General features: G+C 36.8%; 1 protein-coding gene across 1 annotated transcript in view; it reads left to right on the plus strand.

Moving 5' to 3' along the window:
• Positions 1 to 5,829: 5,829 nt before the first annotated feature.
• Positions 5,830 to 27,800, plus strand: part of LOC121426723 (116 kDa U5 small nuclear ribonucleoprotein component-like) — a 60,754-nt gene continuing 38,783 nt past the window's right edge. Inside the window, exons 1-8 of the mRNA XM_041623100.1 lie at positions 5,830 to 5,936; positions 15,414 to 15,550; positions 16,229 to 16,394; positions 17,589 to 17,667; positions 18,292 to 18,367; positions 19,204 to 19,269; positions 23,575 to 23,610; positions 24,504 to 24,594. Of these exons, the coding sequence (XP_041479034.1) occupies positions 15,440 to 15,550; positions 16,229 to 16,394; positions 17,589 to 17,667; positions 18,292 to 18,367; positions 19,204 to 19,269; positions 23,575 to 23,610; positions 24,504 to 24,594 (625 nt within the window). The 5' untranslated portion in view covers positions 5,830 to 5,936; positions 15,414 to 15,439. The remainder of the gene's footprint in view (positions 5,937 to 15,413; positions 15,551 to 16,228; positions 16,395 to 17,588; positions 17,668 to 18,291; positions 18,368 to 19,203; positions 19,270 to 23,574; positions 23,611 to 24,503; positions 24,595 to 27,800) is intronic.

Below are 27,800 nucleotides of genomic sequence, written 5' to 3' on the forward strand. Positions count from 1 at the left end.
TGGTAATTGGACGAATTGGCATTAGAATGATTATTTCACCCTTTTCCCATGTGTTTCTCTCTTTTTCTTATTTTGATCTGGGTAAAGTAAAAATTTGCGATACATTTCAGATGGTTTTATGAAAAACTGAATCAAGAACGTCCTTATGTACATGGGCCTACGTGAAGATTTGCATGTGTGTTCGACCTGGGGCGTATCTGACTCTTGAAGGGGAATCCAACCCAAATAAAAACTTGTTTTTATAAGGAAAGGAAAAATCAGACAAGTTGATAGGTGAAAGTTTGAACAATATTGGACAAACAACAAGAAATAAAAGTTATGAATTTTTAAAAGTTGTAAATATAGGTAATCACTTTACCAATGGAGACTTCAAATTGGCCGCATATGGGATGTCATAGTGATGTAAGGCAAGGACTACTCTTCCATGTACTCCAATACATATGGCTAAAATGTCATTATTCCCCAAAGTTTTATTTCAAATTATATTTTTCTTTCATGAAGACTCTTTAAAAAAATATACTACCTGGGTTCTATTTAGATTACTGCCCCGGGGGAATGGGTAATTAGGAGAAACCACAAATCCCTGATAATACTATGGGAAAGTTGTCCTTGCCCCTTGTCATAATTTACTTACCCAGTTGCCAATTTGAAATCTACATACTATTAGTGATCTCAATTTTAAAGCAGCAATAACTTTTTTATTGCTTGTCCGATTTCTTTCAAACTTTCACCATTCTGCATCCATTTTCTCCTTCCCAACACAAAATTTTCGCATACATTCCTATTTCGTTATTCCGAAGGTTCGTTATTCCGAAGGCTCGTATTTCCGAAGGTTCGTAATTCTGAAGGTTCGTTAGTCCGAAAACGAAGTGAGGTTCGTAATTCCGAAGATTCGTTAATCCGAAAAAGAAATGAGGTTCGTAATTCCGAAGGTTCGTTAGTCCAAAAACTAAATGATTAACTAACCTTATTTCGTTTTCGGACTAACGAACCTTCGGAACAACGAACCTTATTTCGTTTTCGGATTAACGATCCATCGGAACAACGAACCTTATTTCGTTTTCGGATTAACGAACCTTCGGAATAACGAATCTCGGAATAACGCCACAAATGTTCGGATTAACCAACCCTTTTACGTTTTCGGATTATCGAACATCGAGGTATAGGCAATTACGTGTTTCGGAAATCGGAATTATGAACCTTCGGAATTATCATGATTATGAAGTGTAACCAAAATTTTATGGCCAATGCTTGATTCCCCTTTAGTGTGCATGTAGCTTAAAGTTCAATACCACCCCAAAATATAAAGTTATTTGAATCACACAAGAAAATAAGTTAAACGCAGGAAATGTCATCGAAATGGGATGTAATTGATAAGAAATTGATGTCTTTGTAAGTTTCACTTATTTTCACAAAACAGTGACAAATATGCAAATGAGAGACTTGGTGATATTCATTCACTATTTGTTTTTTCCTGTTTCATTGTGCAGTATTTAATAGTTTACCAATTTAATGATGAGGAAACTCTTGATTAAACCACAGTCCACATAATGTTAAAACAAAGGTAATTCCACATGTTGGGGGATTAAACCTTGTTCACATATAGCAATGAGGAGAAAATGGAAATATTTCACATTTCATATAATGAAAAAAGGAAATAATGTGTGGATGATGTCATCGCCCCCCCCCCCATTTGCATACGGACCAGGGTGTGCATATAAATACAACTGTGTTTGAAATGTCTCAACTTTCTAATTTCACATCCGATTTTAATGATCCCCCTTTTTGTTAATTATTGAAATCATTTTTGGCCGGGGTTGACTTGCCCTTTAATCATAATTATGTCTTTGGGCAAAGTGAGATTTTTTGTCCTCAGAGTATACCAGTAAATCGACACTTTCCAGCATCTCGCCATTTCTGACTGTCCGATTGTTCGTTTGCTATCTCTGCGTTCGCTTATATCTCTCTCCACCTCTCTTTCACTCTCTCTGTACTCTCCTTTCCCTCTTCACTGCTGTAAATAATTAGGCCTAATATGACGATGCCTAATATGACGGTGCATGGAACGTGTTGCCTATTGAAGCAAAACTAAAACATTTTCCAATAAATACAATTTTAGCAATCAATGCCCTGGTATCAGTTTTAATCTTGTCACTTTTTTCTTTATATATTTATTAACATATTTACAAGTTAATATACAAACACAACACGTATACAGCACTGCCTACATATATGATATAACAAAAAAAACTTATGCACAAGTGAATAATAAACTGACAACACATAAAATTACACACATTTAAGAGTAAATTGTGTAGATAGTAGAACAGTGGCGTACCGTGGGTCACGGCATGGGGGGCACCAGCAAAAATTTTGAGTCACTTAGTGAGCGCTCCCTGTTGCCAGGTATACTGACCTAATATTTAAGGACAGTGCCATTAAACAGATATGCATCTCACTGGTCAAAGAATGTTAGCGCGAAGCGCGAGCTTAAAATTTTTGATATTCAGACTTAAAGGGACATTATAATCAATCTTTTGTAATCATGATACGTACCTGTCTCGCTAAATAATGCGAGCGCGAAGCGCGAGCTGAATTTTCTTTTTTATATTGACCCTCAAACAGGAAGATTTTAAGGACTATATTTTAAGAATCCATTAGAGTATACACTCTCACCATAGTCATCTAGGGCGAGTGCCAATAAGCGCTTGCGGATTTTGTTAGAATTACATCTAAACATGCACATAAAGCCCCGGGGGCCCACTTCCATTCACGAGTGGATACCATGCGCGACCATGGGGTCTCGAAAAGCACCCTAAACACGTAATTTCCATATTCTGAAAATGCACCCCTTAACAAGTATTAGCGTGAGAAACCCTACCCTTAACAAGTATTGGAAACAAAACGATACTCTTGGCAAATGTTCCCTGAAATGAACCCCTAAACGAGTACAGGAATGTTTTATTGTTACGGGTCCTTCGGTCGTCGGCTTTACCTTATTTGGTTTAGTACGACCCCTCCTTCTACACCTCGCGCAAATAAGACTCTAAATACGAAGTGTTGGGGCAAAAAGGATATCCTTTATAAAACATTTTAATTTTGTTTTATCATCCCCGCAAATTCGACCCTAAACGCGTAATTTTCCTAGCGAAATAGATATCCTTTTTTCATTATTTTTGTGTTTTTGACACCCTTATCACGTTACGTACGTAACGTGCCCTATCGTGAAAAAGACATCCTTTTACGTGTTTTTTTTTTTGGTCGCGCATGGTATCCACTCGTCAATGTAAGTGCCCCCCCCCCCCGGGCATAAAGCACTTGTAATCATGATTAAAATACCCATCTCACTAATCAAATCTTGCGAGCGCGAAGCGCGAGCTGATAATTTAGGAAAATCAGACCTGAAGAGGGGCATTTTAAGACTTGTTTGTAGGAATTCACGAAGACCATAGTTAACTAACATTGCAAATGCGCGAGCTGAAAATTTTTGACATTCAGATCAGAAAAAGGGACATTTTAAGGACTGATTCATGGAGAGCAGACATATTACACCAATCCACTACTGCGAACGTAAGCACGGACAGGAAATTTTTTATATTAAGACCTTAAAATGGGGCAATCACTTTAAGTAGTCATGAAAAAGAAGCATACTATTGTACATAAAACAATAATAACTCGAAGTGGGAGGAAATATATTTGGCAGTATGTTGTATATTGATTTGAAAACGGGAGGTTTTAGTATAACAGGATTACATACCTCGAAAAACAGACAATGCAATCACCATGAAGACATAGGTCCTGAGCAAATTATGTTTTATAAAGTTATGAAATAAAAAGTTTCTTATGTAAATTATAACATTATAATGAACAATAATGTCTCCTTTCCCACTACTTTTCTCTTCCTTTCTCCCTCTTTTTCTCCTCCCCCTTTTTTTTTGGTCAGCCGATGGGGGGGGGGGCACGTGCCCCCATGCCCCCTCGTAGTTACGCCACTGTGACTAGTAGAAGCACACTTCTGATCAAAACATGTCTGGTATAGAAATAGCAAAGAATCAGGACTGAGTCTGAGGCCTCGTAGTTTCAAATGAAAAATACCATTTTCCAAAGTGAATACCCAATTTATTTCTTTTTTCTGCTATCTTATATTCAAGTTTCGTTTTGTAGTTTTGTAGATAAAAATCATAAAGGCGTCGAAATTTGGTTCCAGTATTTGAAATCTGCAACGATATATATAAAATTTCAGGTAAAGGACTAAACAATTTATACACTGCATGTGAACTGAATCATTAGAAACACCAAACATCTTCTCAAAAGTTATCCAATTTTAATCTTGTCACTTGTTCCCAGTTGTAAACGCCCATCACTTCTTGATCATGTCGGTGGGGGAATTCCCCATTCTATTTTCTCTGCTGGCACGATAATAAAATAATCGACCGGTCGAGTTTCAGAGCCTGGGATCAATTGGTTGATGAGTTTATGTAGACACATTATATGATAGGGAATTCCCCCATCTCGATTTACATGCATGGTACAGGAGCGGCGCTACTGCAGGGGTGGTGAGGGGGGGGGGGCGGATGAGAGCCTGCCTCTATTCAGTATGTTGAGAATAAAATTAGGAAAGAAGGATAAAATATAAGGGAAGATACAAAATGGGATTATCAAAGGAGGCGTAACACTAGACATACATTATTATGTAGAAAAAAACCCATCTCCCTCCACAGCAAAAACTGTGGTGTTAATAACCAGTGTACATAGAGGACCACACCAGTTATTTTACACCGGTGTTAAATCGGTGGTGTTAGTTTTACGCCTATAGGTGTTATTAAAACACCTATATGGTTGTTCCATTTACACTCTTTGGTGTTATGTTCAATCTCTAGGGTGTTATTTTAACACCTCAGGGTGTGGTCTTCTCGGTTCTTCTATTAACACCAATTGGTGTCAGTTTTAACACCACAGTTTTTACAGCGTCCCCGCCAATTACTGGGGCTTTCCCAGGGCCCCGTTACACAAAGGTTAGTGATTAATCGCTAATTTGAAAGAACAGTTCTGATTGGTTCCTAATGAGCAAAACGCGCATGCAACTATGATCTTGATAGGCCATTTTATTTAGCGATTATTCGCTAATCGTTGAATTATGGGGTCTGTAATAAAAGATATCCTTTCCCCCGGCCAAGAGCTAATGTTTTCTAGGCCAATATTTGGTTTCTATTTTTGACTGAATATTCAAACGAAGCAAAACAATGGCCAACCGTGAACAAATGTTAACTTGGCAAATATCCCAAAATGATCACAGCATTTTTTTAAAAATATATATTAGAAGAGCTATTAATAATTATCATCTGGGAGGGGATTTGGGTAAATCCTCTAAAAATGAAAATGAAGCCAACGGAATTATGGAAGGGGGGTGGGGGCGCAAAGCGCACTATCTCCCCAAGTCCCCCCTCCCCCCCAAAAAAAATAGATAGATTGATATATATAGGGGCGGGTAGAACAGAGGAAAGAAAGATGGGGACCTCGATTGGGACATGGCCCATGGAGTTGATGAAATTAAAGAATACACTTTCATAGACATCTTGGAGGGGGGGAGTCGAGGTTGTTTGATGGCGTTCGATGACGCTGAGAATTGGTAGTCTAAAAATTAAGACTTTGATAATAGCAATGTCGCGGTAATAACTTTTCATTAGTTTGAATTCAAATCCAAAATAAAAAAATACAATTGTTATGAAGCAAAGAAGTTGTAAATACTGGACTTTGCATATCTACAAAAACAAAATTTGGTCGGGGGTCGTGGCTTGAATCATTATCATCATGCATGCGCTTTTATTTTTAGACTACATGTATTGTCTTCGCCACACGTTTTCGTATGCTGGCGTTCCGTCAACGAAAAGCGGCAGATTCTTGTCTGGATAAACACCATTAAAAACAGTAATAAGGTAAGTGATCCTACCATCTTATAATGTCATGCTTATTTATTGTAGGATGTTTCGATTATTTTTTGATATTTTTATTCATTTAGTCGTAACATACAGTAATAATTCGACCTTTTTCTGGTCCACAAAGTAATGTGTAGTCCCATGAATGTTATATTGTGTAGGCCTAACTGTAAGTTCGTCATTTTTTTCAGAGACGAGAGAGAGATACTCCTACTAGCCACTTGTCACTGCTACCATCCTACCTGTGGAGAATCTACAGGTAGGACTATGGTATGCCAATGCTGCATTGAGCACACACTTTAAAAAATCATTAAAATATCACTTTTGTGACCAAAATTATTAATTTCCATACAGTTGCAATTTAATTTTGATTAGGCTAGTCACGGCCGTAGTCACTAGATGGCGCTGTCGCGGAAGTGCTCAAAATTTGTACGTAAGCTTCGTCCGCTTGTCAATGAGTGAAATCGCATAGCGATGCGATATCGTCAAAATTAAGCCCCTGTCAGCTCTCTCTCTCTCTTAGGTGATCCCTCCACTGTTCTGGAGATTCTAAGATTCAAATAGAACAATTCCCAGTCAGGTAAATCATAGGTTCAGCAACAGGTTGGAACGGTAGCCATGCATTTTATGTAGAAAAAAGAGAGATTTAAGGAGCAGACAGTTATTGACTTCGGATGGGAGACCAGGTTGATGGGTTAATAAGGTAGCACAGGTGAATTGGTGTGGGTCATCAGCAGTATACACGTCTAGATGAAGTGGGAAGTCAGTGAGACACTCCTGTACTCTGAGTATGAAGTCTTGGCGGAGGTGGTCAAGAGCGGAGCAAGATCCAACAAAATGTTCAACTGTCTCATCATATGAGTCGCAAAGGGGGCAGGTACGAGTGGAGGACTTTCCCAATGTGTGGAGGCGACAGTGAGTGAGATATGTGGATGAGAGTAGCTGGGCTCTCACAATGAGTGCGAAACGGATTACAGGAGAATGTGAGGACTTCGGATAAAGGAGATTAACTGAGGGTGGTATGTGATCAATCCAGAACTTGAGAGTTGACTTCACACGGATGCCCTGGGCAACGAGATCATTGACGGCAGTGTAGATCTTGTACTTGATCAATTTCTTAAAGGTGGAGTAAGGAAGTGGTTTCAAGATAGTACTGTGAAGATCAGGGAGGTCATACTTTCTCAACGTATCCTGGATGACTTGGATAGTTGGAGTCCATGCTCCGAGAGCTGCCAGAAATGTCCGGTATTCGAAGCGGTTGTGGTCCAGATTGGAGAGTTGGCCGAAAAGGAGCAATCTATCGAGATCTATCTGGATGGAGAGAGGCAAGAGGTTGGTGAGAAGATATACAATCTCGTCCGCCGCTGTTATTGGGACTCCAAGAACCCTCTTAAATAGATGCAATTGGGCTTTGTCGAGTTTCTGTAGCATGGATTTAGTGAGTTTAATAATAGGAGCGCCATGCAACATCCTAGGAATGCAGAAAGTTCGCCAAAGGTGTGCAATCAGCAAGGGGGAGAGACCGCCAGTATATGCACCAGAGCCAGATAGGGAATAGAATGCACGAAGGCCAGTTCCGATGATGCCGTCAGTAGGATCAGACCAGCGCGGATGAATATGATATTTTCTCTTTGTGATTGTCCTCCCGTGCGATGAAAAATATGTCATCGTAATGCATAGGACTTTCGAGAGCTACCGTAGTCATTTTCGTGCCCCGAATTCCATGAAATCTTCCAAAAATAACCATGAAAGTGTCGGTAAGTCAAAAATGTCTTGAGTTGCTCTCAATTCTTACCTTAATTAGTTGTATTTCTTGCAAAATGGGTCTCGAAGGGTTCTGGATTTTCCGTTGATTGTGAAACTTGAATTGATTTCCTTTCTGTTTCTTGCAGTTAAATTGCAGCGCGGGGAATCGCAAGGGCTGTGGAAGCCCTTCTCAGTGAGGTTTACAAGCTGAGCTGCCCTTGAATTTGGTCGAATTTCGAGCCATTTTAATCGCGCGCACGGGATGATTAATTAACATAACAATTAGCAGATTAGAGATCAAGATTACGTCACGTACGTGCGTACGTGTGAAACACAGAAATGAAATTGAACTTGAATCACACAGAATCACAGTCAAGAAATGCTTTGTTTTCTTTGTTTGCTAAATGATTTCCTGAATTTAAAATCATGAATAAACACCAGAGTAATGACATGAATGAGATAATCATGGTCATATGAGGAATAACTCAATATTTTCTGAAAACGAGTGAATATGATGGGACAATAATGTGCATGCACTGGAAAATGAACATTCACCTCACTGTCAGTGCCGTGGTGTCAGTCACTCAGACAGTGCTTTACTGCCTTTTACTGGCCTTTTCTTTGCACTGCCGCGCCACTGGTTTTTCTTTTGCCAACTAGATTAAAATTTATTTATTAATATGTTTATTGCATTTTTTGAATAAATGGTAATACAAAGTGGAAAAAAATGAAGATAAAAATAATTTGGACTAAAAACTTGTCATGCCATCACCCCCCCCCCCCCCCCCCTCTAAACAATACACACTATCTTGAATGACTCGTTCGCTTCTACTGCATTGAAAAAATAAATTATTGTGTTTATGCACTTTTTTTATTTTTTCATTCTTTCTGCCAGAATATCAGATGCCATCATGAATAACCTCACCACCAGATTGAACTCCTAAACATCTTGATAATGACTATCTACTGAGATATATCTTGCCTTCTTGAGATTGGAAGTTTTAAGTTCAAGTCAGAGTGACCTAAGGCCCTACTAACAAGAAGAATCCAGATTTACATAAAAACAAATCCCACGAAAGATACAAACTGATTTTACTCTTAATGTGTAGTGTGTATGTGAGACACTGTGTTTGTGTTTATTTTGAGGAGGACCTCCTGTCTCTGTTTTTATTATTTTATTGACTGAATGAATGATCAATACCTAAAAGTGAGAACTGATTTTTGAGGAGAGTACATTAGTGTATGGTTTTGAGTGAATTTGATTTGAGTATAACTGTTTTTCTTTATTATTTTTCTCATGATTATTTTGCCTTTTATATATTTTCAGTTATAGTAACCAAATTTGATCAAAGTGTTCAATTCTTGGGATAGAATTTTATCAGGTAATAAAACTGAGTTTGATAAATCTAAAAAAGGACACTGAAAAAATATGAACACTTGGAGATGCTCACTAAGAAGAGGAAAAAAACATGAAAGGAAATGGAACTTAAGTGGATGTTATAGCATGCCTTTCGCAGATCTCCAAGCACCAGGAATCATAGGCGGCGGAAGTGGGGGGGGGGGGACGTATCCCCCTAAATTTGAGGTGGGGAGGGGACGATTCCCCCCTCAATTTTTTGTTGATAACCTTATTTTTTATTTTTTTTTGGCTTCTCAATTTTCAATTTTGTTTCCTGTGTCCCCCCCAAGATATCATTTGGTCACTATCTTTTTTTTGGGGGGGTCAAAAGATTTTGGCGGTTCCCCCCAAAATTTTTGGCTTCCGCCACCAATGCCAGGAATGTTGATGTTCAACTGAGTGTTGCTGAAGTGGAATCTCCGTTTGTCTGTGAACTTGTTATAGAGAATGATTATTCCAGGACAAGTTAGATGATATTACCCAGCCCATATACATCCCAACAATGGAATGGAGGCAATATACCCCTGTAATACATGAAGTATCATATTATCTTTAGGTTGGTTTGGAAAGTAAGTCCTCTAGTCAATATTAATGTCTGCCCAACAAATGTCTGGCAACTTGGTGGTTCAATCACAAGCAGAAAAAGTTTAGTAAATTGACACTAGTAAGACAATTAAACAAATATAATACAGCCAAACTGTCTGACCCCTTACTTGACTACTGACTTAACTAATTATTGAAAAATGACAAGGGATGCTTAGGCCCTTTGTAACCATTGCATTGGGCAGACTAAAGCAGATGACTAGAATTCATACTTTCATGAAGATGAAGGAACATCAAAATGATTACGGTATTACAATTTAGTAAATATGAATTTATAACACTGTCATGGTTATAAAAAATAATGAATTTCTATCAAGTAAAATGACAATACAATGTAAGAAATAACTGCAATAAAGTAATTTCATATCCAAAAGATATCTTCCATAATTTAATAACCAAATTTCTCAAGATAATATTTCTTCTGCACAAAGTGTATGAAATGCTCAGTGTAAATCATGCTGTTTATAAATCTCTAGGATTTTTTTTTCAAAATGAAAATACATGAAAACTTAATCAAAACCAGGGGTGGTGGATCCAGGATTTATCCTGGGGGGGGGGGCACATTTTCAGGATGAAAATTTGTCAAGCAAAAAAAGGGCCTTACGGGGGGGGGGGCATTCTTTGATGAAAATTGCATATTTTCATTACATCTTGACTGTAGCTCTCAAAGGGGGGGGGGGGGTTGAGCTAGATGTGCCCTCCCCCAGATCCACCTATGATAAAAATCAACATTTATGAAAGATTGCATACCTTATATTCTGAATTGGTAAATTCAATGCATATGTCTACAAAATGAAACTGACATGTTTGGATAAATTGCTTATTTTTGTTTCAAGAAAGAATTCATCAATAACAGCTTAGAGTTATTGAGAAAACATCAAGAAAAAATAACATTCTGATATGCAATAACTATATCTATTTTATATATGCTTTTTTTCCAAAAATTTAATCCTTGACATGGGGGGGTGGTTTAGTAGTCAAATTCACCCCCCCCCCCCGTTAAGTAAAATGCTTTATCAAATTAAGATCATGCTATCATTTATAAATTACTGCATTTTTGAGCCCATTAAAATTCATAATGAATCATAGAGGGCAGTGCCACACCTTATTCACTGAAATTAAGGAGGGGCATGCACAGCTGAAAAACTATCAGCAGGGGCAATAATTTTCACTGCAATGTTAGATATCCTAAAAAAAAAATCCTGAAAACACATAATTAAGATAAAATTAAACTCCCAGGAAGTGCCCCTGTATACTATTACAGCCCTTGACCTGTATATTCTCAAGGGGTTCAATAATTCCTTCTCTTCCCTTGTAGAGTCGGTTCGGGTGCGAATGTGTCTGAAAAAAAATGATAAGTAAAAAAAGGATCATTAGTAAAGATTGTAGAGAGAACAGAACATATCATTTTTAAAAAATTTAGCAAGCAAAAACAGATTGATCTGGCATTGGAAAATAAAAGGAAATTAATTAACACCCCCCCCCCCCCCCCCCCCCCCCCCCGCTTCCACATTTTTTTGTTGTTTGCTTCTGCTTACAACTTTATGAATTTACCCGATACACCTTTCAAAACTTTTGGCTTAAGTACTCCATTATCATGATTATGCCACTGTTCAAGTATTATTTATTTGGAAACCAATGCTAAAACTATACGGTGAAATGAAATTATTTAAAGAAAAAAAATATATATTTCACAAAGTATAAAATCATAATGATGTAGGTCATGTTGAAATTAGACCCTGGACTGGACTCAAAATTAGATCAAGTGTAGTGTAGACCAAATGTAAATTAGACAAAGTGTAGACCAAATGGCAATTAGAAATTTTTTAAAACCAAATGGGTCAAGCCCATTTGGTATATGGTATAAAGACTAAAATATATGTATATAAGTTAAAAAAAAATAATTAAGTAGCCTAGGTTGTGCTGAAATTAGACCAACTGAACATTTCACAAAATGAGAATTAGACCAAGTGTAGACCAAATGGGTTTAGCCCATTCCGCATTAGACTAAATGAGAAGTGAGCAAATTGCATGTGAACCAAAATACAATGTGGAACTGCATGATATAAAGCCAATTTTATGTACCAGTATTTGACAAAGTAAAAAAATATATAATTATGTAGGTTATGCTGAAATTAGACCAACTGGACATTTCGCTAAATGGGAATTAGACCAAGTGTAGACCAAATGGCAATTTAGTAGACCAAATGGGTTTAGCCCATTTGGCATTAGACCAAATGACAAGTGGGCAAACTGCATGTAGACCAAATGAAAATACACCATGAAAACACATATCACAAGTTGGAACTGATATGGAGAGCCGTAGCAGACGACGGAGATGGGTACATGATCTGCGTCCGCAAAAAACGCGCACGCATCTATGTACTAACATGAAAAACAGCATATGGGACGATCTGACTAAAAATCGCACATGCGGGGCTATTTGAGAGTCACAGCAGAGGACGGCTAGCAGACGCCGACGGGCGCTCGCATTTAGCAAGCACATCGTGATCGTTTAAACTATCGATAGTAAGGACAGTGCATAACAAGGGACCCGCGATGTCTATGACTTTTTCGACCCATGTTGGTGCTATGAAATTGCTAATTTTTACAGCTTAAATGAATTTTACGTAAGTTTTAAGTGGTTTCACATGACAAATTAGATATTAAGAAATTTTTTAATAACATTCTTGGGGACAACAAACACATTTTGAAATTCTTGTTGTCCTGCCTAATTAGGCCAGTAACATGGAATAATTTTTGTATCGACCAGAGCAATCAAAAACTTGAATTTTTGTGCATATTTTTCTGTACGCCCTCTATTGAAGGAAAGTAATATGGCAAGAAAAGTTTAATTTTTCAAGCTCTATTTTAAAAAAAATCATTTAAAGAATCAAATTAACGATAACGTAAGAGCCAAGTTATAGGCCTACTATAATGAAAAGCTGTAATAAGGATTTTTGTTGTCATCCACACACAAAACAAATGGGCTTCTGACCTCAGTGGGACAAAAGTTTGGGTGGAAAAAATCATGCTTTTGTTGGTGTTGTTTCTTTTGTTCTTTTGCAAAGCAAGTCTCAAATATGGGAGATTGTCTCCCTTATTGGAGAGAGTCTCCCATATTGGCCGTGCGCCTCTACTGCTTGAGGACTCCATGTCTGATATTTTTAATATTTTGACATATACTTCTTTAGACATGGAGCCTCGACACTCTTTCCATAAGGTGGTGCTGCACCATCCCGAGTTTGCTCAATCTCGAGATTTTAGCCCGATCGGCCATCTTCGCTATTAATCTCGAGATTCAAGAAACCCCGTCTCCACCATGGCAAGAAGAGCAATTCCTGCTCGATCGAGGCAACAAGCCCAATATTCCAAGCATGCGCACTTCCAGATCTTGGAGTTTCAACGGCCCGCGCTTTTTAATAACTTCCCGCTATATGCAATCAAATACATGTACTCTAGCTCATTTCACTAGTACTTTCGCCAAATTCGACTGGTGTTATGCAACAATCCTCTCAGCTCAGCGAGTGAAAAAGTGATGTAGATTTTATTCTTCTGTAAGTATGATGGCGGAGAAGGAGGCAACGACAGAGAGAGAGAGGAGGAAAGAAATGCTATTTGCTCACATTTCGTGAAGGAATAAGACACTGCTGTCAGTGTTGTTATTGTCTTATTGACTATGACCATTGTCGATAATGAGCGCCTCCCCCATCGGTCTGGTCTCTCCCAAAATCCGTTCACTGGTGGGACGCCATCGTTGCTGATTGGGGAATTGATGAACGCTATTCACTATGTCTATTCGCGCTTAACTTTCGCATGCGTTCGGTACGATCGCGATGTGTTTATGCTTTGACCAAGGCGGAAGTGGAATGCGAATTGCATTATGGACTGACGTCATGAATAAATTACCCCTAGTCCAATCTCGAGTGCGTCTGCACCTACGAAGTAGCGGGATAATTAGTAAAATAGTGCGCTATTTTGCAAATAAACCCGAGTTGACTTGGGATTGCAATCTCAACTAGTGCGTCTCCATTGCAAACAATCTCAAGATTTTTCAGATCGTGATAATTTGCCGGATCAGAAATAGCGCGCTAATTTGAAAACTCGGGATGGTGCAGATGGCCCTATTGACGCCGCAGCGAGACCTACAAACCCGGATGGATTTTCCTTGGAATTCCATATAGTTAGAGGGTGAAATCGGTTTGTAACAAAGTTAGGGGTGAATTTCTTCGCCTAGCTAACACTACCGTAGGCCTAATGCGTATAAAGGGATAAAAATTATTTCATTATAAATGGTAAAAATTAGATGTTTCTTACCAGACCGACCTCCTGTAGATCCCTCGATCCTTTTGTCAACAAAGCAAATTATAATCAGTAGAGGCGCTGGTCAGAAAAATGGTTTGCAGGGACTGTCTCAGTTTTCAAAGATTTCTCCACACAAGAAAGTTCATTCACCTGTCAAGTGTCAACACCAATCAAGTGCGCTAGTCGATGTAAACATATCAGGTTTCATAACAAGATTATTGGAAGATGGCAAGTCATGAAAAATAGATGGTGAACTGGGGGGAATTGAGGTCACTGAATCTATTTTTAGCACTCTTCAAGTTCTGTAATGGCTGTCATTGTCCCCCAGGACCAGGGGGAAGTTAAGAAAAACGTCCCCTTAAACAAGGACAGTCTCAATTTATCAAGACATGATTTGTCTTGGTTTATGAGATATCCTTGTTTTCTGGGACAATCCCAATTTTTAGACAAGCACCACTACTAACAATAGCCCTGACCCTTGAACCGCTTCGTTATGACGTACTTCCGATTAGCGATGCCGTTTTGAAGAACAATTCGTAGATAAAAATTAGTATTTCACAAATACTAAAATTCAATACCTGATTATAAATGATCAGTATTATATACTAATTGTTTATAATCACAAGGTTTGCGTGCTGAACAGAATTTGAGCATGCTGTGTGTGTGGTCAATAGAGTTGTTTTTATAAGCACTATTTCCTTTGGTCTTGTTGGATTTTCATCCAGAGTCGAGTTGACCGAGCTGGCCCTGGTCTGTTGACGGAAAGAGTTCCTTTTTCGACAGTCATCCTAACCCTAGAAGAGTATATGTTCCAGAGTGTTTTAAGATTTCATTCTAACTGCACCAGTATAAAAACCATTTCAAAAATTGATATATAATAATGAGACATGAAAAATATTTGATGAAAATATATTTTTGTGATATTAGCACTACATCTGTTTGTAGAATAATTGCATTATAAATACATCCCCATAGATATATGTATTATGTTTTGTCTAAATGTGAGCAAATAACAAAACAAATGGAGGGTATGGAAAGCTTTCTCAATTGACGACTGATACATTTGTATGGAAAGCTTTCCCAATTGACGAATATTACATTTGTTTAATCATGAAAATCATAATAGCTGGATTTATAAAGCGCTTTTTGCCAGAGAATACAAAGCGCTGCTATTATTACCCCGGCTTTAGCTCGAGCTACCATCACCGGCGCTCTGTGCATGCAAGGAATTACTCCTGCCGGGTACCAATTTACCTCACCTGGGTCGAGTGCAGCACAGTGTGAATAAATTTCTTGCTGAAGAAAAATATGCCATCCCCATGGCTCTGATTCGAACACACGACCCTCTGTTTCAAAGGCGAGAGTCAGAACCACTAGACCACGACCCACCCAAATAATTTGATGTGTTTGTCATCTCCCCACAGGTAATTGAGCTCACCAGCAAGAAACCATGGATGCGGATCTGTATGATGAGTTTGGGAACTACATCGGTCCAGAACTCGATAGTGATTCAGACGATGAGAGGGATTCTAGGGGTGATGCCATGGGAGATTTTGATATGGTGAGTGAAGAAAGAATTTAAAAGCTCTTTTGATGTTTTTTCAATGTATTTCTACCTATATTCCCTCATTTATAACGATGGTATTGTAATAAATGAGGGAATATGTTTGATATGTGTGCTTGAGGCTGAAAATATCCATCTGATTTGTATAAAGTAGAATTTAACAACAAAAACAATTGCGTCAAATGAAACGAAAGACAAGATTGAAAATAAATTTTGCTCTGATTTTCTAAATATTCTATAATGCTGTCAAGAAAATGCAATGAAAGAGTTGATATCATATCCCTAGTGTTATTTTACCGATGTTGCAATGTGATATTTTAGCAATTTCATTTATTTTAACCAGTGTATAATGATTGCCTTCCTTGAAACAAAATGAATGGCAGCTGTGATTGTACATGTAATTCCTTTATGGCAGTTACCATGGTAACAGGGTTCAGGAGCCAATCGCAATCAAGGTTTCCATGGCATCATAATGGTAAAGTTCCCGTAATTGTTGCTAAATGTATTTATGAAGCAGGCCCCATGAGAACTTAGCAGAAAAGTGAAATAATTGTGATTTCATACAATAAAGTACAAAGAAAAAAGAGAGCTGATGACATGAGTTCGTTCTTTGCATGGATTCCATTTCTACCCTCTCATCTTTCTAAAACCGAATCACCCATATTGATCTTCCAGGGGGACGACGATGAGGGCATGGACGACATCGATGATCACGACGATGAAGATGCCAGTCAGGCTGTTGTCCTCCATGAGGATAAGAAATATTATCCAACAGCAGAAGAGATCTACGGGCCTGATGTAGAGACTATTACCCATGAAGAAGATGCTCAACCCCTTACTGGTATGTTTATGTCCTGAAAATTTATTGTACAGTTCACAAGGAAACATTTGGATCTCTCTGTCTCCTGTGTTCTTCCTCCGCTATTCTGAGATCAATGGCACCGTTGGAAGGGCCGCAAAGTGATCCTCTCGATTTGTTTAGACTCGATATCCTCAAGTCAAATTTATCCAATCCAATTAACTTACATCATAAATCCTTCCAATCCGCTTTCTTGTATACATGTACTATATCTTAAGCAAAATTTGAAACCTCTGCAGTTACTTATATTTGAAAATATTCTGTTGATTCATATTAACCCCAAAAGTATTAATGATAGTAGATTTTTTATGCTTTGTGTATTTTTATAATTCTATTTTGATACTGTTATGTTTAGTGCTGTTTTTTATGTAAAAGTTCTGTACAATTCAGCTCTTGCTGCGAACAGTCTTTGAATAAAATACCATTATTATTATGGAGGAGCACATTCTAGTAAAATTTTCTTTGGGTCTGTATTCTGAAATTTGGTTTGAAATAAACTCTGGTCTAAAGTTTGGGTCTTTCTCCATAAAACCAATTGTGACGCAAATATCCAGCAGTTCAGTTTTTCAGCTCTTTTGACACTCTAATCATTAAAAATACACCCTGGAAATGACACCTAAAATATTATTTTCACTATTGAAAGCATGATAGCATAGTAAACCTAAAACAGGTTAAATATGAACAGAATGTTTGGCTTCCCATAGCTTAAGCACAGAGTTAGACCATGGCCGAAGTAATATAATACGGGCTGAAGGGTGTAGACAAGTTGAGGAAAGGGGCATCTCAAATCTGATGCCCAAAGTTGCAATGGCAATTTTTGTGTCATAACATTTCATGAACCATATTCGGATGATCCGATGATTTTTGCACATGTATTGCATTTGGAAATTATTAGTACAACATTCAAATTTTAGGTGAATGGAGTAAAAAAAAAAAAAAATTGGGGGGTGCTGGATACTTTGGAAAATTAATCATTCATTTTGATTGTAAACTTTGCCCATATATTCTAGTCACATCTTTCACAAAATATGTGTTTCTTTATATACTGCAATATTGTATTCATTGGGATGGGACTATCAATGCAATTTTTGAGCAAAATTAATAATCATCATTTTAATTTTTAACAGAATTAACCATACTTTAATTGATGTATTGATCTAATTGTATTCTTCACAGAGCCAGTTATTGCTCCTGTCAAACAGAAGAAATTCACTCTCACTGAACAGGAATTGCCTGCCACTGCTTATGATATGGAGTAAGTTATCACTGTACAGGTTACTCAAAGCCTTATCAGCAATCTATCTTTCCTTTTCTATCTCACTTTATGCTTTCAAATTTGGGGTGTGTTTTACAGAGGTTTTAATAAATATGACCCAAAGTCACACTTTAGTATTTAGTTACATGTTTGTTTTTTTAATACATAACACTCTTTTGGTCAGACCATGTGAAATTATGTGTTAAATATCATGAGCAAGTTGACCCCAAAGTAGGACAATTTACCAGATTTCCCTCTATATGAAACACCCCCCTCAGGGGTCCCAATGATGCACAGGATTTTAATCTTTTCATTCTGGCAACAATGAATGTCATGGAATTTTGAATTGGCAGTGTTGTATTGACTGTTCTTACACGAATAGAATATCTTAAATGACATTCAAATATCACCATTTTTACGAGTGTAATCATCTTTACTATTGCTGTCATTATTTTAACCTTCGGCATTTCAAGCTCATACTCCTATATCTAGTGTATTTGTTGGTACATGTATCTCTGATGTGGGATGGGGAAAATTGCACTTGGTATTAGCCCCTCCTCCATACTAAAAAAAAAAAATGATACAATATACTGATTCAATGAATATTTTTATGCTTGCCCCTAGGTATCTTGCGGACATGATGGACAATCCCAATCTCATCCGAAATGTGACCCTGGCAGGACACTTGCATCATGGGAAGGTAACTTCCAAAAGTTTGTTCAAATTTTGATTCCAGTTAATTGCATTGTCTTTTTTTTTTATGTGTGTATACTTTTCTTCATATAATGCATGATATATTACATACTATTTATCTAGTCAAATTTGTTTATAGGGATCGTATAACTTTTGATTTGTTAAGAATTGTGTAATTATATGACTTACTATCATGTTTATATTATCATTTGTAAAAAGATTCTGCAATTCAGCCTTTGGCTGCTACTGAATTTTTTAAATAAACAATTACCTTTAGTCAAGCTTATGAAATAAGATGATGTTTCAATTCAATTGAAGTCTTAAAAGCTAGGTGTAGTTGTATTGGTAAGGGCTCAATACGGTAATTCATATTGAATTATTTTTTTTACCATTCCAATTTTACCAAAAGTCTTGTGACTGTTTTAGCTCCTCATCAACCATTCCTTCCCCCATTTATGTTGGTCATTTTATGAGATTTAGTGCCCCCTCACTGATTATTTTCCGAGTAAAGTTCTTTAACACATTTCTTATAGATTTGCATACCAGAAATTTAGAAATATTCTTTCTCGAAATTTGTTTCCCCTTTCCGAGGTTGGGAAGTTCATTTTTGTAAAAAAAAGAATATTTGAAACATTTTTCATTTCATTTTAGTTAATGCGCCTTTTCTTTATTCTGGGCAGTTCAATGTGTTCATTTCACTCAGATTTTAGAACACAATCTTCATGCAAGATGATACTCTTTCATTCTTTTTACCATAAATTGCAGCTACTGAAATGAATTTTCATTTAACAAAATTTATACTGTCCCTAAGTATAAACATTTATGATTCATTCATTTTATTAGACCACTTTTGTTGACTGTCTTCTTGAGCAAACGCATCCAGATCTGAGAACAAAGGAAGATAGACATGTAAGTTATTTTAATATTTCATAATACTCGTTATGACTGGCCTGATCAGAAATCAGGAACAAATTCCATTTTTCATATTTTTGAAAATATAAATGGATTAATTTTATTTCAGGTTCAGATTATTAAGCTATTAATAGGGGTGGGCAAATGACAAAAAAAAATTCAAACGAGTGAATTCTTTTGCCATTTTTGCTGCTGAACACAAATCCGCCAACCATTTTGACCTCCAATGAGGTTTGATATTGGTTCCAGCCATTTTTTTGAAAAATGGCGGGAAAATTGCCCTTTTTGCCCTATTTTTATATATCACGGCATATAACGGGTGTGTATTTGTCTCTCTCTTTGTTTTTGAGGGTGCTGAGTTCAATTATCTCAATATGTAAATCATTGGATGTATAGCCATGGTAAAAAATTGCCATTTTCCCTCCATTTCTTGAAAAATGGCGGGAAAATGGCATTTTTCCATGTTTTTTACATTGAGTAGCATAAAATGGGCTGTGTGATATGTCTTATGTGTTTGAGGGTGCTGAGTTCAAATACCTGCACATACATATAGGCTGGGTGAGATGAAGTTATTTTCCCGCCATTTTTTGAAAAATGGCGGGAAAATGGCCTTTTGGCCATATTTGTACATTAAACATCATAAAAGGGGTGTGCGACGTGTCTCTTTATTTTTTAGGGTACTGAGTTGAAATATATGCATACTTATTGAGGTACAGGCATGGTGATAAATGGTAAGATCAACATTGTAAGCAAAAATAAATGCAAATAGTGAATTTCATATGTTTAGTAAAAATCATCATACATGTAGTTATGAACAAAACAAAACAAAATCAAAGATTTAATAATCTGCAGACCAGCTGCTTTAATGAATCAATGTTGAAAATACATAGGCATACAGTTGATATGAATAACATGAAAGCAGACCACATCACCATAACTGGACATTCAGGTAAAAGGACATCCCTGACCACAGGTTATGTGGGAAATTTGATGCATAGTGGTCAAGATGGGGCTGATCAAAGCTTATGGGTTCAGGCTCAAGTGCTTAATAGCCATTCTTGCCAACTCCACAGATGATGAATTGAAATCAGAAAAAGACTTCTGGATGACAGATCGAGCTGCTGACAGAAGTCCTTCTTCAGGCTCTTGGAGTAGACCTTACTAAAATCCTAAAATGCTGCGCTCATATAATTTTGCATATAGATCATGCAATAGATGTGCAGAAACATAACAGAACAGAAGATTTGCATCCACCAGTTACTGGAGATATCAGCAGGTGAGGGGATATTTGTATCTCCAGGATTTTCAATCCATACCAGGGTTAATCGCAATCTCCAAGTTATTGTCTCCTAGCCATAATCAGCAATAAGTGTCTCTCTTGGATGGAAAATAACAATATTCAGTGCCAAGGATTCAAAGGATTTGTAGCCAATAAATTCGGTAGAATTGCAGAACTTGCTAAGGAGTACCTGTCATGATGAGAATTCATCCAAGCTTTCTTCAATGCAGATGTGGACACCAACAACTACAAACTTGTTCTTGCAGTGGCTACATTCATTCAGAATGAGTGGTTCACATGCTGTTGAGAAATTTACACAATGACAGGTTATCTTAACATCTTCCTGATGAAAGAACTGCTGGGCATCAACAAGATGGGTGAGCAAAATGCTGGGGATAGAACGTGGCAGGTGATTCCTTGAGGAAAAACTAAACGGGTAAGACAAAATTATGGTGGACAAAGAGAAAAGAAACAGGATCGGGAAGAGATAGGCTAGATGCTGATGTGATTGAAGAAGTTATTAGTACAGTGAAGAGCCAGATGTCCAGGACCGATTACTTTATCGGATGTTGATGGCATGATTTAAGCTCCTTTTACCAACTTAGAATGTGAAACTGAATTTTCAAAGCTAGTGCACAGATTCAAAGTTACTGATGGAAGTTCTTCTGTCCAGACTCTGTCCAGAAAAAAAATCTGCTGGCATCTGGTGGTCTTCTGGTACACCCTGAATTTGAAAGTAAGAGTATAGAAGAAAGGAAGGAAAGGAGGAAGTGGGCTCGCTGTTCTGAAGAGGTGAACACAGTATAGAAGCTCGAAGCACACTTTAATGCAACTGTTGTATCTGCACAGAAATTTGCACTGCATAAGAATGAGGAGTTAAAGAAGAAGAAAGCTTGTAAAACTCTAACAATCTTAGAAAGATGTAAAGACCATAATGGCCCACTGACTCTTAACAACTTAGATATGTTAGCAAATCTCAGTGAAAATGGCTTCAGAATTAAGTTGGCTATCTTTGTCTCACAGTAACTCCAGACATTCGTCAAATAGGTGTGTGAAAGGATCAGATGACATACAAGATGGAAAAATGTTCTGTGGAAAAATTGAAAGTTTTGATAAGAAATGCACTAAGAGTACCAAAAGACTAAAAAATGGATGCTCTGCTGCTGAATGAAAAAGTTCATATATTAATTCATTATACACGTACATGTACACACATTAGTACACTCTGTGCTCAGACTCTACAGTTTCATGTAAACAATTTTCATTTGTCAAAATATTTTCGTTTTCCCAAACTTTGACACAGAGTACTTGTAGGCAATCGTATTAGTCAAAAATTATGTTCCAGTTTTACTAGTGTTGAGATGGTCTTGTAAATCACTGCACCCAATACTGCATATTGGTAACAGATGCAATAAGTACATCTATAATTCTGACTAAAATCAAGGTGATATCTTGCAAAAATTTCACCAAGCCAAGCATTACCCCAAATCTAAAACAGAAATATATAAATCCTAAAAGGAAAACATTGATAACTAACAAGTAATTCAAATAGCCTCCTGCTTTAAATTTCATTTTCTTTAATCTAGTGCTGATCATGAAAACATGCACTATAGGAGCTATACATGTATTTCGACTACTTGTTCTATTACGTTATGTACATTGTACACCAAAAATATTTCAAAGCGACATACATGTATACCCCCCCCCTTGCCTGACAATTTCTGGGATTTTTCTCTAGAAAGACAATGAAATTATATCATCATATATGAATCATCTATTTTTCAAATAAATAGCATGAACACAAATATCAATTCATACTAATAGACTAGGTACAGATGCATGAGTATTGGTTTTTTTATGAATGCAAAAAGTGATTTGTGATCATTTATCACCACATGATAAAAAAAGCTGATTTCACCCCCCAAAAAACTTTACAAATGTCGGAACAGATTTAATTTATTGATTGTTGGCTTCAGTGGCTATGAAAACATATATTTAGATATGTAACAAACTACAGATAAATGAATAGTTACTGTTTTATGTCAAAAAATTGTGATTTGAGGGCAATTCATACCAAAAATGGCCCAAATATGCTGTTTTCACCTAAAAACATCATTTTGAATGACCCAACTTATCTGATTCATGCATTTTTGTGCTTAGTGACCATGAAAACATAGAGCTAGACATGCAACAAGTTACAGATGAATGAATAATTAAGGATTTATGTACAAAAAAATGTGATTAGAGGACAATTTTTACAAAAAATGACCAAAAAATGCTGATTTTCACCCAAAAACGTCATTTTGAATGACCCAACTTATTTGATTCATATATTTTTGTGCTCAGTGACCATGAAAACATATAATAAGATATGTTGCAACCCTTATTTGTACAGATATTTAAGGATTTACAAGTGAAAACACTGATTTTTGAGGATTTCGGCGGCCATTTTGAAAAATCGCTCGGAACCAATATCAGACGTGTTCTAAAACAAAAATACTTATTAGATTTGTGTTCAGCAGCCAAAATGGCAACAGAATCCACTCGTTTGAAATTGAATTTCCCAAAAAAGGTTTTATTTGCCCACCTATACTATTAAAAGAAGAAATTGAATCCCAAACATTTGAAAACAAACTTTCAGCTAGAGTATAGGTCAAAATGATTTCAAATCGTTATTGATTGTATAATTGCCTATGCATAATAACATTCTATTATTGAATTTGTTTTTATGCTTAAAATGAGTATTGCAATAGCAAGGAATTTCAACTTACATTTCAATATTGCATTTTAGAGCTTGGGACAAATGTTCACAGTAAATATTGTGGAGTTTTTTTTTCCAAAATTGGTTCACATTTATATCATAAGATCAATAAAACACCTTGCAGGCTAACTAGAAATAATTCATCTTGTAAATTATATTCAAATAAAGGAGGATGAGTTTGAAGAATGTTATAAGATTTTTGTCTTGTTGATTGTTTGATGGATGGTATTGAGCTGATTTTTGTTTATATTCTTCTTTACAGCTGAAGTACACAGACACTCTCTTCACAGAACATGAGGTAAAATTTTCAACATTTTATTTTTTTTATTCCAGTGATTATGATGAAGATGAAGATAACTATTGTATTGATGGTGATCACAGCCGTGATGATGATGAAGATGAAGAAAAAGTTGATTTGTGATAAAAATGATGATGTACGACAATGATGATGATGATGACGATGATGACGATGATGATGGTGGTGGTGATAATGAGCTGATGATGATGATAGTGGTGATGATGAGATGGTGATGATGATGGTGATGGTGATGATGATGATGATGGTGGTGGTGATGATGATGGTGATGATGATGATGGTGGTGGTGGTGGTGATGATGATGATAGTGATGATGATGATAGTGAAGATGATGATGATGATAATGATGGTGATAATGACATGATGATGAAGATGATGATGGTGGTGGTGGTGGTGATGGTGATGATGATGATAGTGATGATGATGGTGATGATAATGATGGTGATAATGACATGATGATGAAGATGATGATGGTGGTGGTGGTGGTGGTGGTGATGGTGATGATGATGATAGTGATGATGATGGTGATGATGATGATGGTGATGATGAGATGGTGACGATGATGGTGACGATGATGATGGTGGTGGTGATGATGATGAATGATAGTGAAACTGATGAATGATAGTGATGATTATGATATATGATCATGAAGATGAATGATTATTACACTGATGATGAAGAGGAGGATACTTAGACACAAATGAAATGGATGATGATGGTGATAATAGTGATAGTGATGATGTTGATCCAAATAATATAAAATTAAGATTACGATGAAGGTATAAAATGGAACTGATCATGTATAATCACCATTTTAAGTAATCATTTTATCCATTTCTATGACCAAATTATTTATCACTCTATCCATCTCTTAGCGAGGAGTGAGTATCAAAGCTCAGCCTGTCACACTGGTGTTACCTGACTGTAAAGGGAAACATTTTCTCATCAATGTCATGGACACACCAGGTAAGCAAATTCATCTGGGGCCCGTTGCAGAAAGAATTGCAATCAATCGCAACTCTAAAAATCATGTGCAACTTGATTTTCAACCAATCAACAGCATGCATTTGGACTTGCAATTGATTTTTTTTACTTGCATTCAAACACAACTGTTTCTGCAACAGGCTCCTGGACTGGTTTAATCACATTTCTCACCTCTCACATATGTTCAGAATTCTTTGGTAAATTTTCTCATGGCCAACCAGGTGGCACCATTAGGGTAGTTTCTAAGAGTACCATGCAACTTTCCCCTGGTGACTAGTTTTATGCAACTGCCCGTATCAGACCTTCACAAATTGAAAATGAAAAATATTAAAGTACAAAATTTGTCCTGCATGTAATTGTTCTATTGCTGGTTTACCTGCACCTCATCTTATTCTATTCATTCATGCTCAAGATGGAATCCATTAATTTTATTATATTGCTTTAAAGCAGGTTAGTTTTATTGTAATTTTGGAGAAAAAAAATTGATTACATGTACAACCATATGCATCATTGTAGATTAATTAGCCGTGTTTTTGTCTCACCTGCGAAGCAAAGTGAGACTATAGGCGCCGCTTTTCCGACGGCGACGGCGGCGGCGGCGTCAACATCAAATCTTAACCTGAGGTTAAGTTTTTTAAATGACATCATAACTTAGAAAGTATATGGACCTAGTTAATAAAACTTGGCCATAAGGTTAATCAAGTATTACTGAACATCCTATTAGAGTTTCATGTCACATGACCAAGGTCAAAGGTCATTTAGGGTCAATGAACTTAGACCATGTTGGAGGAATCAACATCGAAATCTTAACCTGAGGTTAAGTTTTTGAAATGTCATCATAACTTAGAAAATATATGGACCTAGTTCATGAAACTTGGACATAAGGTTAATCAAGTATCACTGAACATCCTGCATGAGTTTCACGTCACATGACCAAGGTCAAAGGTCATTTAGGGTCAATGAACTTTGGCCGAATTGGGGATATCTGTTGAATTCCCATCATAACTTTGAAAGTTTATGGATCTGATTCATGAAACTTGGACATAATAGTAATCAAGCATCACTGAACATTTTGTGCAAGTTTCAGGTCACATGATCAAGGTCAAAGGTCATTTAGGGTCAATGAACTTTGGCCGAATTGGGGATATCTGTTGAATTCCCATCATAACTTTGAAAGTTTATGGATCTGATTCATGAAACTTGGACATAATAGTAATCAAGCATCACTGAACATTTTGTGCAAGTTTCAGGTCTCATGATTAAGGTCAAAGGTCATTTAGGGTCAATGAACTTTGGCCGAATCGGGGGTATCTGTTGAATTACCATCATAACTTTGAAAGTTTATTGGTCTAGTTCATTAAACTTGGACATTAGAGTAATCAAGTATCACTGAACATCCTGTGCGTGTTTCAGGTCAAATGTCCAAGGTCAAAGGTCAATGAACTTTAGCTCATGGCCAACCAGGTGGCACCATTAGGGTAGTTTCTAAGAGTACCATGCAACTTTCCCCTGGTGACTAGTTTTATGCAACTGCCCGTATCAGACCTTCACAAATTGAAAATGAAAAATATTAAAGTACAAAATTTGTCCTGCATGTAATTGTTCTATTGCTGGTTTACCTGCACCTCATCTTATTCTATTCATTCATGCTCAAGATGGAATCCATTAATTTTATTATATTGCTTTAAAGCAGGTTAGTTTTATTGTAATTTTGGAGAAAAAAAATTGATTACATGTACAACCATATGCATCATTGTAGATTAATTAGCTGTGTTTTTGTCTCACCTGCGAAGCAAAGTGAGACTATAGGCGCCGCTTTTCCGACGGCGACGGCGGCGGCGTCAACATCAAATCTTAACCTGAGGTTAAGTTTTTTAAATGACATCATAACTTAGAAAGTATATGGACCTAGTTAATAAAACTTGGCCATAAGGTTAATCAAGTATTACTGAACATCCTATTAGAGTTTCATGTCACATGACCAAGGTCAAAGGTCATTTAGGGTCAATGAACTTAGACCATGTTGGAGGAATCAACATCGAAATCTTAACCTGAGGTTAAGTTTTTGAAATGTCATCATAACTTAGAAAATATATGGACCTAGTTCATGAAACTTGGACATAAGGTTAATCAAGTATCACTGAACATCCTGCATGAGTTTCACGTCACATGACCAAGGTCAAAGGTCATTTAGGGTCAATGAACTTTGGCCGAATTGGGGATATCTGTTGAATTCCCATCATAACTTTGAAAGTTTATGGATCTGATTCATGAAACTTGGACATAATAGTAATCAAGCATCACTGAACATTTTGTGCAAGTTTCAGGTCACATGATCAAGGTCAAAGGTCATTTAGGGTCAATGAACTTTGGCCGAATTGGGGATATCTGTTGAATTCCCATCATAACTTTGAAAGTTTATGGATCTGATTCATGAAACTTGGACATAATAGTAATCAAGCATCACTGAACATTTTGTGCAAGTTTCAGGTCTCATGATTAAGGTCAAAGGTCATTTAGGGTCAATGAACTTTGGCCGAATCGGGGGTATTTGTTGAATTACCATCATAACTTTGAAAGTTTATTGGTCTAGTTCATTAAACTTGGACATTAGAGTAATCAAGTATCACTGAACATCCTGTGCGTGTTTCAGGTCAAATGTCCAAGGTCAAAGGTCAATGAACTTTAGCTGAATTGGGTGTATCTGTTGAATTACCATCATAACTTTGAAAGTTTATGGATCTGATTCATGAAACTTGTACATAAGAGTAATCAAGTATCACTGAACATCCTGTTCGAGTTTCAGGTCACATGATCAAGGTCAAAGGTCATGTAAGGTCAATGAACTTTGGCCATGTTGGGGTTTTTTGTTGAATAACCATCATATCTCTGTAAGTTTATTGGTCTAGTTCATAAAAAGAGGACATAAGAGTAACCATGTATCACTGAACATCTTGTGCGAGTTAGAGTAGTATGCAAAGTCAGCACTGCTGCTATATTGAACCGCGTGATGCAGGTGAGACGGCCAGAGGCATTCCACTTGTTATTATATACAATGACATGAAAATACTCCAGCATTTTCATGGTATGAATATAAAATAAAGACGTGTAAATGTTTGATTTGTAATACCAATTCACCTTCAGAGATTTCAGTTGTCCAAGTCATATAGACGTATGGAATCAGCATA

The sequence above is a fragment of the Lytechinus variegatus genome, chromosome 13 (genome assembly GCF_018143015.1).
Source record: "Lytechinus variegatus isolate NC3 chromosome 13, Lvar_3.0, whole genome shotgun sequence".
NCBI classification, from domain to species: domain Eukaryota; kingdom Metazoa; phylum Echinodermata; class Echinoidea; order Temnopleuroida; family Toxopneustidae; genus Lytechinus; species Lytechinus variegatus.